Source organism: Wasmannia auropunctata, unplaced genomic scaffold (genome assembly GCF_000956235.1).
Source record: "Wasmannia auropunctata unplaced genomic scaffold, wasmannia.A_1.0 LD336083.1, whole genome shotgun sequence".
Lineage (NCBI taxonomy): Eukaryota > Metazoa > Arthropoda > Insecta > Hymenoptera > Formicidae > Wasmannia > Wasmannia auropunctata.
Genome location: NW_012026807.1, coordinates 1307326 through 1323639, shown reverse-complemented (window position 1 = coordinate 1323639; position 16314 = coordinate 1307326). Strand labels below are relative to the sequence as shown.

The 16314-nt window shown below is 38.7% G+C and overlaps 1 protein-coding gene across 7 annotated transcripts in view; it reads left to right on the top strand.

The window, feature by feature from the left end:
• The window catches only part of LOC105448618 (choline transporter-like protein 1), a 23426-nt gene extending 7716 nt beyond the window's left edge, over nt 1-15710 (top strand). Inside the window, exons 1-17 of one of the 7 annotated variants that reach the window (XM_011687292.1) lie at nt 458-800; nt 8505-8608; nt 9296-9409; nt 9484-9632; nt 10289-10366; nt 10556-10646; nt 11279-11342; nt 11738-11846; nt 12242-12350; nt 12434-12553; nt 12631-12756; nt 13114-13220; nt 13691-13947; nt 14106-14278; nt 14351-14443; nt 14533-14625; nt 14841-15710. In XM_011687292.1, the coding sequence (XP_011685594.1) occupies nt 8558-8608; nt 9296-9409; nt 9484-9632; nt 10289-10366; nt 10556-10646; nt 11279-11342; nt 11738-11846; nt 12242-12350; nt 12434-12553; nt 12631-12756; nt 13114-13220; nt 13691-13947; nt 14106-14278; nt 14351-14443; nt 14533-14625; nt 14841-14906 (1800 nt within the window). In that variant the 5' untranslated portion in view covers nt 458-800; nt 8505-8557 and the 3' untranslated portion in view covers nt 14907-15710. Of the gene's footprint in view, nt 1-457; nt 801-1281; nt 3176-5178; nt 5228-5703; nt 5931-8504; nt 8609-9295; nt 9410-9483; nt 9633-10288; nt 10367-10555; nt 10647-11278; nt 11343-11737; nt 11847-12241; nt 12351-12433; nt 12554-12630; nt 12757-13113; nt 13221-13690; nt 13948-14105; nt 14279-14350; nt 14444-14532; nt 14626-14840 lie in introns of those variants that run through there. The other 6 variants (XM_011687293.1, XM_011687296.1, XM_011687294.1 and 3 more) reach the window with 6 other exon arrangements.
• The last annotated feature ends 604 nt before the right edge of the window (nt 15711-16314 follow it).

The window sequence follows — 16314 nt, the reverse complement described above, 5'->3', positions numbered from 1 at the left end:
TATCCCCTGTGTGCCTTGTCGACTCAGTTCCCCCCCCCCCGACAAGTTGGCTAACGAAGTTATCACCGTGATTAACGTATACGTACTTGTTAGCGTTTAACGCTAAAAGGAGACCTTGACGCGGTCGCCGGCTCCGGACGTCGCGGATAATTCGTAGACTCGATCGGAGGAGGTACACACCGTGAGAGATCCACGGGGATCCCGGACGTAGCGGGAGGGACAGAACGGCTTAAAAGAGAGTGGCGAGAGCCGTGGAGGAGCAGAGGGAAGGACAGAAAGGTCAGTAGTCGGGCAGGAGAGTGAGTGCGTGCGTGACGGACAGACAACGCGACAAAGAGAGTGATTCAGAAGGCGAAAGAGTGCGAGCGGGGGAGGGGGGGCGAAGAGGAATGCCACGCGAGAGAAGTGGGAGGAGAGCGAGAGGAGTGCCCGAGAGAGGACGTGAAAGAGAGAGGACAACGAGTGGAGCATGGACTGCAACGGAGTATCGTTAACCGGCGGGGCACACAAGAGAGCCCGTTCTCCAGACCCCGCTGGTAATCACACAGCCGAGTCGGCTGTTAGTATTGTGCCCGAGCTCGAGTGCGAGCGGACTCGTCGCGAGCCGCGAGTCGTCGCGCGGCGCAACAAAAACGAAGCGACGTCGACGCGTCGTGCGACGATCCGTACGTGAGTTCCGTTCTCCAAGATCGTGTCACGCGAGTGTGTTGCGTGTCGTCGTCATTGTCGTTTTTACCTAGACGAAGCTTCTGCTCCAGCAGTTGGGGGACACCGACAATCCTAGAAGGCTGATCCGAGAGGTACGTTCACGATCTGAGGAGGAGACCTTGAAGCGAGGAGAGCTATGCGATAAACCGATTCGATACCGAAGCGTCGTAGATCACTCTGCAACCGCGCGTCGTTGGTGCGGAGCGGATGGTGAACCGATTCGCTTCAAGCGGCACGGTAATGGCGCGATTCGCGCGAGCTCACCTTCTCGCTGGTTGCTAACGGTTTATACCGCCGCCATACTCGCTCTAATCTAATCGGGATAGGCAGGTTTTTCTCGGGTGACTCAGGCGCACATGCTCAGTCTTGTTGCCTTCGTCGAGAAATAGCCGTCGCTGATAAGACGACGGCCTGATATCGTTGACTAGGAAACTATAAATGCTCGAGTAACATCTGGCAGAATTTTGTTGTCGTTTTCACGCTCAGTCCGCGTGGGTTTTTTTTCCCCTCTTGCCCGTCCCAAGCAACGCCCACAGGTGTGTCACGATCGTTACAGCAGATCGTGACATGGTTCACGGCTTGGCGCCGTTGCGCGGCGATGAAGAGATCTCCCCCGGTTTTGCGTGCGAATGCACGCGTCCCGGTGTTTTGGTGCTCTTCGAACTCCGACGATAGTCACTTTTAAAAAGGACCGCATAAGCGGCTAACGTTATTTATTTTCCCAATTATTCACCGTCGGCGTATGTTCGATAAACGGATGTTAATGTCTAAATATTTATTGTTATCCAGTTCACGTCGGTGAGACATGCGGCCCCCGAGAAAGTTCGTTCAGCCATTTCATCATAATACGCGAAAATGTGACCCGCATTGTCAATATTTATCGACGACGCGCGGAGTATATATGTTGCCGTGCAACACGTGTAGTTGTTTGTCTCTGTGTTATTTCAAGTATTGACAATTCTTCAATATTCATCAGCGTTTGATGAAAATTGATAATTTATCGCACAACTTGTAGCTCGATAAATATTGATAATCCCAAGGATTTTTTTTGGTTTAACTTTGACTACGGGGACAAGAGCGCTTTCTTGTTGTGTTTTCGTGCAAATATCGCCGGAGGGAGTCTTTGTGTTTTCGCATCCGCAGGTGCGGCTCCGCGGTGCGCAGGTGCACGCGTACGCGCGGGTCCTTGGATGCATGTGAGCGATGGTAAGATGAATGAGGCGATACGCCCGCAAATGACAAATGCGCCGCGGCATATCCAATTACGAGAAATCGAAAGGTATACGGGAATAATGCGTCTTAATAATAGCACTTTCTGTATCGCGTTCATCGTCCAAGGGACTATTTTAGCGTCGATGTGTATCTTCGATTCTGAAACAGGCCATTAGTAATAACAATCCCAATATATCGAAATAAACGAATCGTGATTTTCCGAAGTATACTTGACACACAATGGGGTTAAAATTATAAGAACACGGTAACGCTCTATTACACGCTCTTTAAACATGCTTTATGCAAGCAGCGCTATATATCCTCCGGACTTCGACTTCGTTAGTTCGTTCGCGAGAGCTAATAATTACATGCAAAATTGTTTAACTTACGCCCGATCAATTATGTATGCATAATAATTCTGGTTACGTTGCACATGCAAACATTCGCCTAACTTGGAGAGTGTGTGTGTATGTGACTTGTTGCCCGTCCTACATTTTAATCGGAACCTGTATAGCGCGATTCGATGAACGCAGACAATGCGTCGGAAGATCAAGGAATTCCCTCCCGCGAAGGCCGGTGAATCAGAAGCGAGAAAACAAAGAAGCCTTGGGGCGGAAAGAATGCATTCTCGCTTCGATTCGCTTAGTTAAATCTTTTCATATCTTAGTACAATCTTCGTTACTCACGCAAAAATCTTGTTCTATTTTGCAATCTCGTTTCTCGCAAAATTCATCAATTCGCAAACACGGTTGAGGATTAATTTAATATGAATTGCTAATTTAATAGACATGACACGCTGTAACATGTAATGCGATCCCGCGGAAAATCTTATAAGATTTTAATGTACTTAGAGAATTGCACGTTTTCCGAATCAAAAAATGGCTCTCCTCTTTATATTCTTGAGAAAAAGAGGGTATGGATAGATATGTATATATGTTAAATCGAGCAAATGCAAACGCGCTATACAAGCCTATCTTCAGACAGCTGTGTTGATAGTGCATCGATCGTAACTCAAGGGGTTACGCGAGTTCGAACGAACCAGGATAAGCACATGTTGTTACGCGAGTTGTTATTCGTCGTCAAAAATCCACAAGCGTATGTTCGCGCTTCGCAAAAACGAATCGAGAGCACTGATACCCGTTTCCTAGGTGAAGCCTAAGCAGGAAAGTCGGAGGGAGTTTCATGAATAATTGAAGAACGGAGAACACGGGATTATCATAATGCGTGAATGACGCCGAGGAAAATCCTCATCAAGGTACGACCTACATCCGTTTACGTTGCCATAATCCTTATATACTACTATTACTTCTGTTATCCGTCGAGGTTAAGCTTGATACAGAGCAAGACAGAGATTATCGTCGAACATATACGCTTTTAATAAAACACATTTCTTGGAAATTTCCAATCCATTTCAGGAGGAGCTGTGAGAATATTTTAAACTGTTCAGTTATTTAAAATGACTCCATACATAAGTAAATCTAAATAAATTATTATTATTTAATAATTATTTAATAAAGTGAAATGTGTGTATAATTATAATTTGTAAAGAGAATTTTTATCCCTTTAATTTTATCGTCGATAAACGCAGCTAAATAGATTATGTGTATCTTTAGCCTTCATTAGCGAGCTCATTAACTGCATCTAAATACGTTTGTGGAATGAACATTATTCAGATAAATTATACATATATCTTCGTGAATAAAGATTGATCGGCCTGACTCGCGATTTGATGATTTGCCCCATTTCGAAGCGGTCGTACACGTTCGCTGCGGAGCGATTTAACTTTTAAGCCTAATATATATCGTTAGCGGGCAAACGAGTTTCTTGCGCAATTGCGGAAGCGATAATTTTGCACCTACACGAGAATTCCGGGCGTAGCTGAGCGTTATTATTTCATTGAGACAGTTCGTTTATGAAAGCTACAACGAGATTGGTGGGAATTAGTATACGGCAAACCAGTAAACCTATCTTAATCCTGGCCTTGAAATCAATGAATGCACCGATTTATCCGATGTGATTCAGTAAATCATTTAAGAAAGAAAAAGAAAGAGACTTGCGAAACGTTAACAACTTGGCCATTGACGTAGGTACCATCTGTCAACTAATTGCATCTATCCTCTAACGATTTCCACATAAGACAGTGACTAATAGCGACATTAATGGGCCAGAAGTTGCGTAACGAGATTAGCGGTAACTTTGCGTACGACTAAAAAATTATAAATAATTGACTGCAGCAGTATTAACGCGCGTGCGTATAGATTCAATAATTAAGATCTCTCTTATTGTTTTAATAATATTATGTATAGTTTCAACGTGATTTTAAACTTCGGAGGTGACAAGCATAAATTCTCGAAGATCGGAAACTAAAAATAAATGCCTAGAATGCCCTGCCTAGAATACTCTGTCACAATGCAGGCAGGCAGAGATTATAGTCAGTGACGAGATCAGGAACAAAAAGTGGGACGACAAAGAAATCGGGCCTTTTCGGTACTGCTCGGTATTCCTCGCGAAACGTCCAGATGTTCCCTTTGATCCATAGAAATTCTCAGCGTCTAGGTATTCTTTTATATCAGAAGTTAAGCATTTCGTTGCTTGAGTGCGTTACTGCGTTCAATCTCAATACTCGTCCATCATCACCGTTATTGCTTAAATAGCTCGAGGTTCTTTCTTCCTTTAGCGAATTTGAGACTGTACGACTCTTTCATTTCTTGAGTTTAATTTTTTGCACGGTTCCGATTTGATAATGCCTAAAGGCATCTTTTCGTGCTGACGCTCGACGCTCGTTTTTATCGTCGAAACAGATAACGTGATCAAAATTGACGCCTGGCATTCGTCAACTTTTTGATCGTGTGATCTGTTTTGACGCTGAAACTGAACGTTGAGCATTGACCGTCGGCACGAAATCGTATCTTAACGCGAAGGCACAGGCATGCGACGCCAAGTACATACACTAATCCACATGTACACGGAACGCTTTAAGGATATTACACAGATGCAATTCATCGTAGACGGTTACCCAGTCGAATTATTTATCAGAAATCGTGTTTCAACAGCGGCGTTGCCAGATAATGCATTATTACGATTATCTCTGTTACACAATAATACCGTTCGGCAAGTTTGCCTTTGAAGAGGAACTGTGCTTGGAGAGGGAGGGAGGGGGGAGGGACAAAGTTGTGAGAAGTGTGGGAACCCAGTAGAGATGCGTTCACTCTACAGTCCACCCAGTGCGTCGAACTGTTTCGTGGTCGGTTGATAGTTTGTTTTTTTTGGTGACGAACACGTGCTCGATCCGATTCAACAAGAGAAGGTGCGATAACGATTATTATTGATTAAACTGAAACATTAATTCGTTGAACTAAATTTCTCTAAAGATTTATCAATTTTCATGAATCTCTAAAATGAATCACTTGATATGCCGTGTTAAATAAATAATTATTAATGTGATATACGGATAGAGATGATATCAAGCAATAATAGCTGGAGGAACATATAATTACTACATGTGTGAGTGCTGCGTGACGTGCTCGCGGACGTGCGTGTGTAAGCGTGACTCACGATTCTTCTTAATTCCTCCTATACGAGTGTATAATTAGCACAAGGATCACTCTAACTCGTCGTTTAGTTGTTTTTTCCATTGTCCCGTACGCGATCTTCGCATTGCGAGCGTGCGAAAGACTTGTGGCGATACGACGTTACGTTCAATGTAAGGTCCAAGTCCCCACCCCCCCGCTCTTTCTCTCTCTCTTTTTCTTTCTTTCTCTTTTTCTTTCGCATGCATCTTTCGGCCCACGCCTCTGCATGCTCGTGCCCATGCCTGCTCATGCCTGCCGGCAGACGAGATTATGTATCCAGCTCACCAGCACCGGTTGGTGAGAAGCCGCCGGTTGATCCGCAAGAAAAATCCGCAACTTCGTACCTCGGAATTTTTCCACGGATTGCGTAGGATCGTCTCGAGCGCCTTTCCACCGAAGTTTCATTGAAAAGGTATACGTACTCGCCGCTTGATGCCCGTAAGTTTTTCGAGAAATACGTCTTTCATAACTTAACTTTAACGGAAACTCTTCTGTCTCTCTTTCCTCCGCTGAAATCTACGGGAGCGATGCCTTTGGATACGCGAAAATAGATCCCCAGGCTGGCAGGCCACCAGCGCGAAAGTAATACGTGATTCCGACGGCTACAACGGCGAGAGATTATCCTTTATCGGGGGCTCTCTGATTACCGTGGGCCCTCGCGAGTGTGGTGCATATCCCGGCGTAATTTCATTGAGGCATGTAAGATAGGCGGCGCACTGTCGGCAAACCCGTATGTAATATACGTGCGACTAGCCGAGTCGTCTAATATTAGCTGAAATCCCTGGCTAAACCTAAGTCAAATAGAAGAGCGTCCGAAACTGCAAACCCGAAATGTCCCATACCGGATTACGCCGATTTGCTCTGTAAACATTTGCAGCTTCTTGCACTTGCCGGCCGCGCGTAAGAAGCGATGCGCGGCGTAGCCGTGCTGTCCGTTTCCTGCAGGGGAAAAATTATTCCGGAATAGCCAGGCTTAAGAGTCATTGCGCTATGTACAGAAAAAAAAAACGTTTATCTTGCGTACGTGCAACGGGAAAAATGGTCAATATTGTAACATAAAACGATATATATAATACATTTACCGGTAAGTCGAATTTATCGCTGAGATAAAGAATAATCAACCGCTGATCAATCGCGAGGTATTAACTGTCATATTATTGTGTTATCAAGTTTAGTTCTGAGAACGTATATGAGTTGCGGACAGTGTGTGTTCACACACAGAGCGCGATGCACCGACTTTCGATATCGATCGCGTCACGGAAGCATTAATCCGTCTTACGTCTACGTTCTAACGAGTATCCCGGATCCCCTGTGACACGCGGTATACACACATGGGGGGGGAGGGGGAGAAGGGAGGAAATTTGATTATCGCGGGCTGGATTAAAGTTTAATTTTGTTCGCGGCCGCGTCGATTTTTGATTGATGGCGTCTTGCCGATGATCGTTAATTCAACGGGGTAAAATACCGGAGATGAAGCTTTCATGCGATCGCTATTATAAAGTAAGGAGACGTAAAAGTATAGTAAAACCGGTACAAAGAAATTGACAGACGCGTCTTTCACGAAAATAATAAATAAATGTACATTATATTAATTAAAGATGTCTATAATATTGATATTAATATATAATTGGATTGTATATTATATATATATCGCCGAGATATTTCAAGTGAAATCATCGTTGGCATTTAACGAAATTATCATAGCGTGAGTGTTATATTTAACGAGAGAGTGATCAATGATTTCACTTGAAAAATCTGTCTCGAACGAGATAGAGATTAGCGGCCGTGACAAAGGCAGGAAGTTAATGACGTAAGTTGTAATGTCTTCAAGAGGCAATAGCCGTATCCACGACCGTCATTCAACACCTCGTCGTAACTGAAGCTCTCTTTCGCCTCCGTGTTGCCGCGGCAAAAACTTCTCTCGTGTTTCTTTCGTGACTGAAAACACGGAAGTAACATTAACCTACTGCACTCAATATATGTTCGTGTGACTTTTACGTGTGTATATCTTTAGTGATTGTGATAGATTTTTCTGTTAGCGAAAGCCGTTTTGTGCTAAATAAATCTTATACGTCACTTCATTACAGAATATCTGTCTGATAATATAAATAACTAATAAATTTATGGCCCGTAAAGATGTCTATAAATATAACTAAATATTATTACCGTTAACTATTTGGCTTGGGATAAAGAAATGTGGAGCACTCCAAGTGACATTTATGTGCCATAAATAATACGCAATTTGATTTATATATCATTCATACATATATCATACTTGTTTCCGTTTACCATTTCAGTTTATTATTTCAGTAATTTGATAGGAATTAATCGCTAAAGTATTTATCCCCCGTGAATCTAGTAGAAAATTTGACGTATTTCAATTAATCCGCGGAAGTTCTACTTCTGAACAATCGTAATTATGTTTCGCGTGTGTTACCATGGATGATCCGTGATTCTGTCGGCGTTGCGACAACAATATCCAAGCATGCAACTTCCTGGATATATCAATCGATCGATATCGACGTGACCCAGGTTTCGTTCAAGGAACGCGTTTTCCCGGAAAATAGCAATCGCCATCGTATTGCATTCACATCAAAATTGTATGTTTTAATTATTTTATGCACAGGATAAACGACGTGTTCAGAATTAATTCTTCAACTTCAGCATAACATTGAATTTGGAAGTTTACGTCGCTTTCAGTGTTCCTGGCTGAATCTTGATGAGAACGTTGAAAGCGACATAATTCAGCATAGCGATCGGTATCTTCGCTTCAACAGGTCTCCTATTCAGAAAGGATATCGCGCGCTGCTATTTTTAATCTAGCTTGAAGTATTTTAATATGTATCGGCATTCGATAAAATCACGAGCATTCACGCATAGAAAGCACAATTATCTTGCTCGCTACCATGTACTTATCGCATGTTGCAAGTAATTGTGCGAGCACTTTCGTAGATTCGATAAGTAAATGCCGTGACAGATTTGATAATCGTATATCTTTAACTTGTGTTCTAGAAGCTGTGCAGCAGTGTCTTTGCGCCTGTTTTTGGGACGACAACTGCACAGAGATGGGTTGTTGCGGTTGTGCGGACGAGCCTTCGTCCAAAGTGGAACCCACGGTAAATGTTTTCTATGCGCTAGTTAAAAAAGCATTCACATATATATATATAAATATGTAGCATGCTTAAAAGTAATAATCACACATCCATAAAATGTCTATGTTTCTTAAACACGCAACTCGAACTAAATTAATTCTGATGTTTTGTCCGTTAAATTAATCAACCTAATTCTTTTCTATGATAAAGAATCGATTTGCGACTATATCTTAACTAGTACGCTTTCATTTCTTTATGAGTGCGTGTTCTTAAATTTTTCATTTGCAAGCCTTGGTGAAAATTTTTCTTACAATTCGTTATAATTTTTTATGTAAATTTCAGAATTTTTAATTTTTTAGAAAATTTTTCAGATTTTTATACGAATTAAATACTTTTTAGAAGTATTTAATTACTGAGACAGTCATATTTTTTCTATATATAGAATATTCTTCATGTACCTATGTGATGAATTTTGAAATATTTGAAGATTTCTCATGCTAAAATTTCTGAAGAAAACTTATAAAATCTGAAAAAAATATTTTTTTAAGGCATTTTTCAAAAATCTTCATAAATTTAAGATATGACAAATTTTTAAAAATATTCTGAGATATGAGAATTTTTTTCATCAGAGAGCAGAATAAAAATATCTTCAATCGACTGTTTGTTTATTTTAACATTTTTAATTCACACTGCATAATTTTTTCTGTCTAGACACCTGATAATCAAGACTCACCGTCGAACTATTCAGAGCAAATATTCGTAAAGGATCGATCATGCACCGATATTCTGGCCGTGATCGTCCTACTCGTTCTGGCGGGTGGTTTCGTAAGTGACATTGTTTTTTCGCGTCATGACGTCAATACGTTTGCTAAATGTTATTCCGTAATTCGCACGTGCAGGCCTTCATGATGACGAATGTGGCGAAGAAGGGTGACATTTACCGCGTGATATATGGATACGACGATTGCGGAAATGTCTGCGGCCGCGTAACTTCGCGCGAAATCGATCCGAAATTCCAGTGTAAGGGTAGTGATCACACCAAAAAACCGTGAGTGCACTTTGAAGCATTTGTAAAATCAAATTTCCTCGCGATTTGACCGCTCATGTATCAGAGGCGGGATTTATGTAAAAATCCTATGATTTTTCTTAAATAAATAATAAAAACTAATCTTTTGTTACTCGCATGGGTATTCAGCTTAGAGCATAAAATACATGCTCCAAATATAAACTCCTAATGTATTATTCCATGTATGCTCTAAGGTATTTAGTCTATAATACACCTCATAAATTGCTAAATATATGAATGCTGTTAATGTATCATTATCATATTTAATGTAAATTGTTTCACAATTAAAAATAAAATTTAACTTAAAAACAATTTAAGTAGCAAACAATGAAAATTGAGATATAATATTGGGACGTCGAATAATTACGTTAAAAAAATCATGCGAATAATATAAGGTTCAGGAAATTATTAGCGAATTAATTAAATAATTAAAGTTTGTACTGTAAGGCTATTCGAAAAAAAATAAAGCTTAGGCTCAATAAAAAGTTTGAAATATTAAAAAATGCATATTAAATACGTTTGTTATTAATATTAAATTCAATTGTTGATTTGATACTGATTGCCTGTACTGTACTGAAAGGTCTTGAGAATTGATCGTTGCCTTCCATTGATGACTTATATTCTGTGTTTTATATTAGGTACCTCGAGATAGACATCGAAGCGAACGGAGTGAAGAAACGTACGTGCGTGGCGAATTGCACAGTGGACGAGACCAAGTTAGTAAAATAATTGAGACTCATTACATCTCGTACCTTGCGTCTCTGATTGCGTGTTTCACGTTAATCTAAATGATTGCTAGAATCGCAATCGCGGAAGGTTTCATGCACTAAATATAAACTTTATCATTTTCCCTTCCAATCGTTTTCTCTAACGTCAATTTTTGTCTGTTTTTTCTTGCCTCGCAGAATATTATTTCTGAATCGCTGTATGCACAAAAAGGTGACAGAAACTATCAATTCCATAATAAGGACACTTCGTTTGGACAGCTTTTACAATGTAAGTGACTGTTTGTGAGATTATTTTTTGCGAAAAAATCAAGCTTTTCGTTTTGCTAGAACCCGAGTTTGTTGTTTAAAAAAATATGCATTGGGTTTTTTCCTGAAGTTTTTCATACATTTCTAAACCATGTTCCCGATTATACAACAATAAACAGATAATTCCAGTTTTGAAGAATTTTACGTTATATCTTGTTCTATCTTATTATGGTAGAAATCTTAATCTTTTTTTTAACATTATCGAACTGAAAAATAAGAGAAAATATATTCATCCTAGAAAAAAAATGACATGTATCATTCACTAACATAAGTCGGTCATTGAGCTTTATTTTAAATATGACTCTACTAAATAGTTTATTTTCATTTAAATGCTTTGTAATGATCCAATATCGTGTTACATTTTAAATTAAACTTCAAATTAAATTATTCTCTTCTTAAAATTTATTTATTCTTATATAGCATTTCACCGTACTTTGGTTCAAAAATTTGGAATATGTAAATTAGTTTAGGTCAATTAATTTTAAATCACTTAAAATAATTTGCAAGTAATATATCGCTTGCGTGGCATGCGCGGTATTTTAATTAGTTTGAATAAGTAATTATTAAGTAATTGATAATGTATCGTTATTTCAGGACGCAGTTACTGATCTGGGGATTGCATGGCGCGAATTGATTTACCTTCTGCTCATAGCTTTGGGTAGGTATTCTAGAAAAAATTATTTTAGAATTGTATCATTTTATAACTTTCAATTTCTCGCTATCTGTCTATCTATCTATCTATCTATATATATGTATATATATATATATATATATATATATATATATAAAATCTGAAACATTTTATTAAATTTAATAATATTCCAAGCAATTACAATGTGCAATGCAATTGGAATTTGAAAAATTTCAAATAGTATTTTTTTCACGTTAGCAGTATAGTCTCTTCATCGTATCGAGAATATGATTTTCGCGTATTAAATTTCGATTCTAAATTCTTATATCAACTTCTCTCTCTCTCTCTCTCTCTCTCTCTCCCTCTCTGCACGACACAAAACAGGGACTTTGAGTGATTGATTGCGACCGACGATTTTTCAGCACTTTCTCTCGGTATCCTGGTGGCCTTCCGCTATATGGTACAATATGTCATTTATATCGTATTGATCGGCGCAGTTTTGGCTTGCATCGGCGGCACAACGTATCTCTGGTAAAAGGAATTATCTCAATTTTTGAAAATTAAAGCGATGTAGCGAAAATTACATTTTAAATCTTTCGATTTAAAAATTCCTACACAAATAGAATATCTGCATGGAAGAACGAAGTTTTACTGAAGTTTAAAAATTTAACTACATACAGATTTGAAAATATTTTGATGATCAAAACAGCTATTGTAGGACTGCAAAGTATGATGGGCAATACTGTTTAAAATATTTTGATTATTTTAGCTGGCAAATCAGCTTGAGCATTCTAATTATTTTAATGGTCCAACAAATTTATTTTCAGATCTCTCAGTTAAATTTATAGACAGTTCAGCAGAATCGTTTTTCCTGTGTATCTATTATTTATTTAAATTTAGTGAAGGAAGTAATCTTTTATGCATAGGCTAGCATGGTATCGCGAGAAGAAGAGCCTGGAAAGGGGCGAAATCTATCCCGAGGATTCCAGCGTGGAGCCCTACTTCATCTACGCTATTATTATGTCGGTCGTTGCTGTAAGGAAAATCGCTATACTCCACGCTACGTTCGCACAAATTTTGTAAATATATACACGCATATATATGTATATATGCCGCAGGTCATCGTACTCTTGGTAATTCTGGTGATGAGAAAGAGAATCGAGCTGGTCATGCAGCTTTTCCGGGAGGCGGGTAAAGCCGTGTATTCCATGCCGGCATTGCTGTTTCAGCCGATTTACGTGAGCATATTTCGTTTCAATTATACAAATCCGATTCACTTCATATTGAGCTGAACGCGGAAATTCTTTGTTTTTAGACGTATCTGCTGATCGGGTCTACGGTAGTGGCGTGGGTCTATTGTATGCTGTGGATCGAGAGCGCCGGTGATATTTACTTGAATAAGAAAAATCACATTCATTTCAAGAAGGATGGGTTACTCATTGTACGTGAGCATATATTTTTTGTATATATTTTTTTTGGATAAAGATATATTTCTTGGCTATATAAATAAACATTTCCATTTTCAGTCACCGGGCGGAATCTTATACCTAATAATAATTTTTGTAAATTTTATATATTTGCCTTTATGCTTTCGAATGAAAGAGATTCACAGAATTTATTATTAGGCATAAAATACATTTAATACCGAACACTGAAAATGTTAATATTATTTTTATTCTATTGTATTATGCATGTATCAATCGTTATTTAATTTATTATTAAACTACATTTATTTATTTAATTTTTTAAACCATATTTCTCTTTATGCCTCTCTTTGTAATAAATGGAATTAATTTAGGCAACAAGGTGGTACAATCTGTTTTTATTCTTCGTGGCGTGTGAATTCTATTTGGGTTGCCAACATATGGTCGTCGCTTGTGCTGTTGCTCGATGGTTCTTTACAAGGTGAGATCTTTCAGAGATATAAATTAAATGAAAAAGCAAATAGCCTAGTGAAAAGTTGATCATTTGTATATATATACACAATAGAAAAATAAAATAAATATTTTTGTTATGACAATAATATTCAAAATATCATCTGTGCTAACATACATATCTAGACAATTTTCACGAAGTATTATTAGATTTCTTGCTAATGGTCCTTGTTTATATATATACATATATACGATGTCTGATATCATCATTATAGATTATGCTTTTATATGGTATTATATAAATTTTATAGAGAGAAATATGCACTCTATATTTTAACAAAGACGAAAAATGGCTTTCTTTACCAGTGGCAATTTTCACGAAGTATTATTAGATTTCTAATGGTCTCTGTTTATATATATGATGTCCGATATAGATGACATAGCTTATGCTTTCATATGGTATCGCATAAATTTTATAGAGAAATGTATGTTTTTTAACAGGGACAAAAGACGTCTGTCTTTACCAGTGGCAAAAGGCTTTGGTTATCTTATAAGATATCACATGGGTACCGTGGCTTTCGGCGCTTTGATAATAGGCATTGTTAGAGTGATCAGAGCCATGCTCTCCTTCGTCCAAAAACACTTGAAACAATACGACAACGCTTTCGTGAAAGGAATACTATGGTGTTGCCAATGCTGCCTCTGGTGTTTCGAGTGTGCTTTAAAATTCCTCACTAGGAATGCTTACATCGAAACAGGTAATACATTATTTTTATGACATAATTATAGACTGAATCCTTCATCAATATTAGAAATCCTTTTCCAATTTTTTATATAATGTGATGTAATAATAACAATTGTAGAACAAAAATTAAAAACTTCATCATTGATGTATTAAAAAATAATGTTTTTTCAGCCATATACGGATGCAACTTTTGCACGGGCGGAAGAAAGGCGTTCCAAGCGTTGTCCAGCAACATTCTGCGAGTAGCGGCGATCAACAGCGTCGGCGACTTCGTCCTCTTTCTGGGTAAAGTCCTCGTCGTTACTCTTACGGTCGTTTCGGGGATTTATTTGATGCAGGTACAGGTAAATTCATTGTAATGCATTTTTTTGCATTTCAAGGACTTTACTAAGCACTTTAGTTTTATCTCTTTGCAGAAGAAGGAAGGACTTAATCATCCATGGATACCAATCACTCTCGCGGGGATATTTGCATTCCTAGTCGCGCATTGTTTCATATCCATTTATGAGGTGAGTGACGTATAAAGCAAGAAATCTACCAAGTTATTAAATAGTACAATCTCTATGACAATTTTTGTATAAATGATTATTGTTCGCAGATGATAATTGACACGATATTCATATGCTTCTGCGAGGATTGCGAGAAGAATGACGGTATCAACCGACCTTATTTCATGAGCCGCGGTTTGATGGTTCGTATTAGTTGTAAGCCTCGATCTAGGTATAGTAGTAAGCCTTGAGCCGTAAGAAATTGTCCAATCATAGTCGATTATTCTCCTCACTTTGACTATGATTGATCAATTTCATACTCAAGACTCACTAAACTTACACCTAGTAGAGCGTCAGCATTATCTTTTCTTAACCATGTTAGAGTTATTTATGAAAAAAAATTTTGTTTTATTCTCAGGAATTCGTGGAGAACAGCAAGAAAGCTCTACGACAGTTGGAACAGCAAGGCGCTGCGGCCATATAACAAGCGGAACTATTTAATTTTTTTTTAAATACATAATTTCGAAAATTCGATACTCGGCCAGTGAAACGTGCGGCATACAATGTATGCGGAAGTTTTTCGTAGAACGTTAATGAACGTTATTTTAATGTATGGGTTTTCGAGAGGTAATCGCGGAATTGCAAAAGGAATGTAAATAGCTTCCTTTTGCATTTCCGCACAACACAGCACAATTATCGAAGTCGTTCGATACCAACGAAGTGTGATGAATCGTACACAATCGGTTGTTTCGATCGAATCCGACGGACTGACTACATTGCAAGGAATGTTACGAATCATTCTATTTTCGAAGTTCCTATTTCTAAAAATATTTTTTATATGACAAGATAGCTTTTTTCCAATATAAACTTAGTCGAGATAGACTAGCGACGCTCGCACAACTGTTGCGAATTACGCTGATTTGGCAGCCTGAACTTACGACGTTGTACCCTCTTCGTACCGTCAGAGGTGGATTAGCGAACAAATTAATTTAGAAGATATGCTTATTCTCCATGTTCTAGGGTATAAGTTCATACGCACAGTTTATATCGTTATGAATGTACGCGTTCTCTATTGCTGTAAATATTTCTTTTTTATAAAAAAAAGTGCCTACTACGATAGAATTCTTCGTTTTGATACAAATGCCGTGTAAGATAATAAGTAGACAAGAGATAGATATACTAACGATATATATAAATATTGTACTATTTCGAAAGAACAAGATTAATATTATATTGTATGTTATAAACAAACAAAATCTTCAAATAGAAAAGTTTGACCTAAATCTAATCTGACGTGTCGTTACTAACTCGTAACTTACTTCTTTTTATCCCCTTTACAAGAGACGGATTGTCGGGAAGTCAATACTGAAAATAAAGAAGATAATTGATGGAAATATACGAAAGTCTCACGGGACAGGTGTTAACTTTATCATTTCAATTTATTTTCGTCTGGGCACACAGTGCATGAAACGCTCATGCTTGGCGGTTTACAGATCTCATGTTATGCCGGTTTAGCAAAGTGGTGTGTCGTTAACACTGAGCTGGCAGTAAATCGGGGGTGACGAGTCGGACACTACGGGGGACATGACGGGGGAGGGGAGCGGAGGGGAGGAGGACTTTGGTCTGTTCAGGCCGAATAGACATTTAGGACGAGTGGAAAGAGTAGACCGTTTAGAAAATTCTCTCTCGTACTCTTGCGGTGCAGCGCGTTTTTTTTTTTTTATATCGAAACAGCGGAATTGCTCGCTAAAACGGGGCGCGACTAACAACACGAGCAGCGCAACAGCGATGAAGCCGGCAGGATTCGCAACGGAATCACAAATGCGTTTCGATGTGGTACGTCAACTTTTGCAACGCGAGTTTCGCGACATACGTATACATATGTTCGTGTA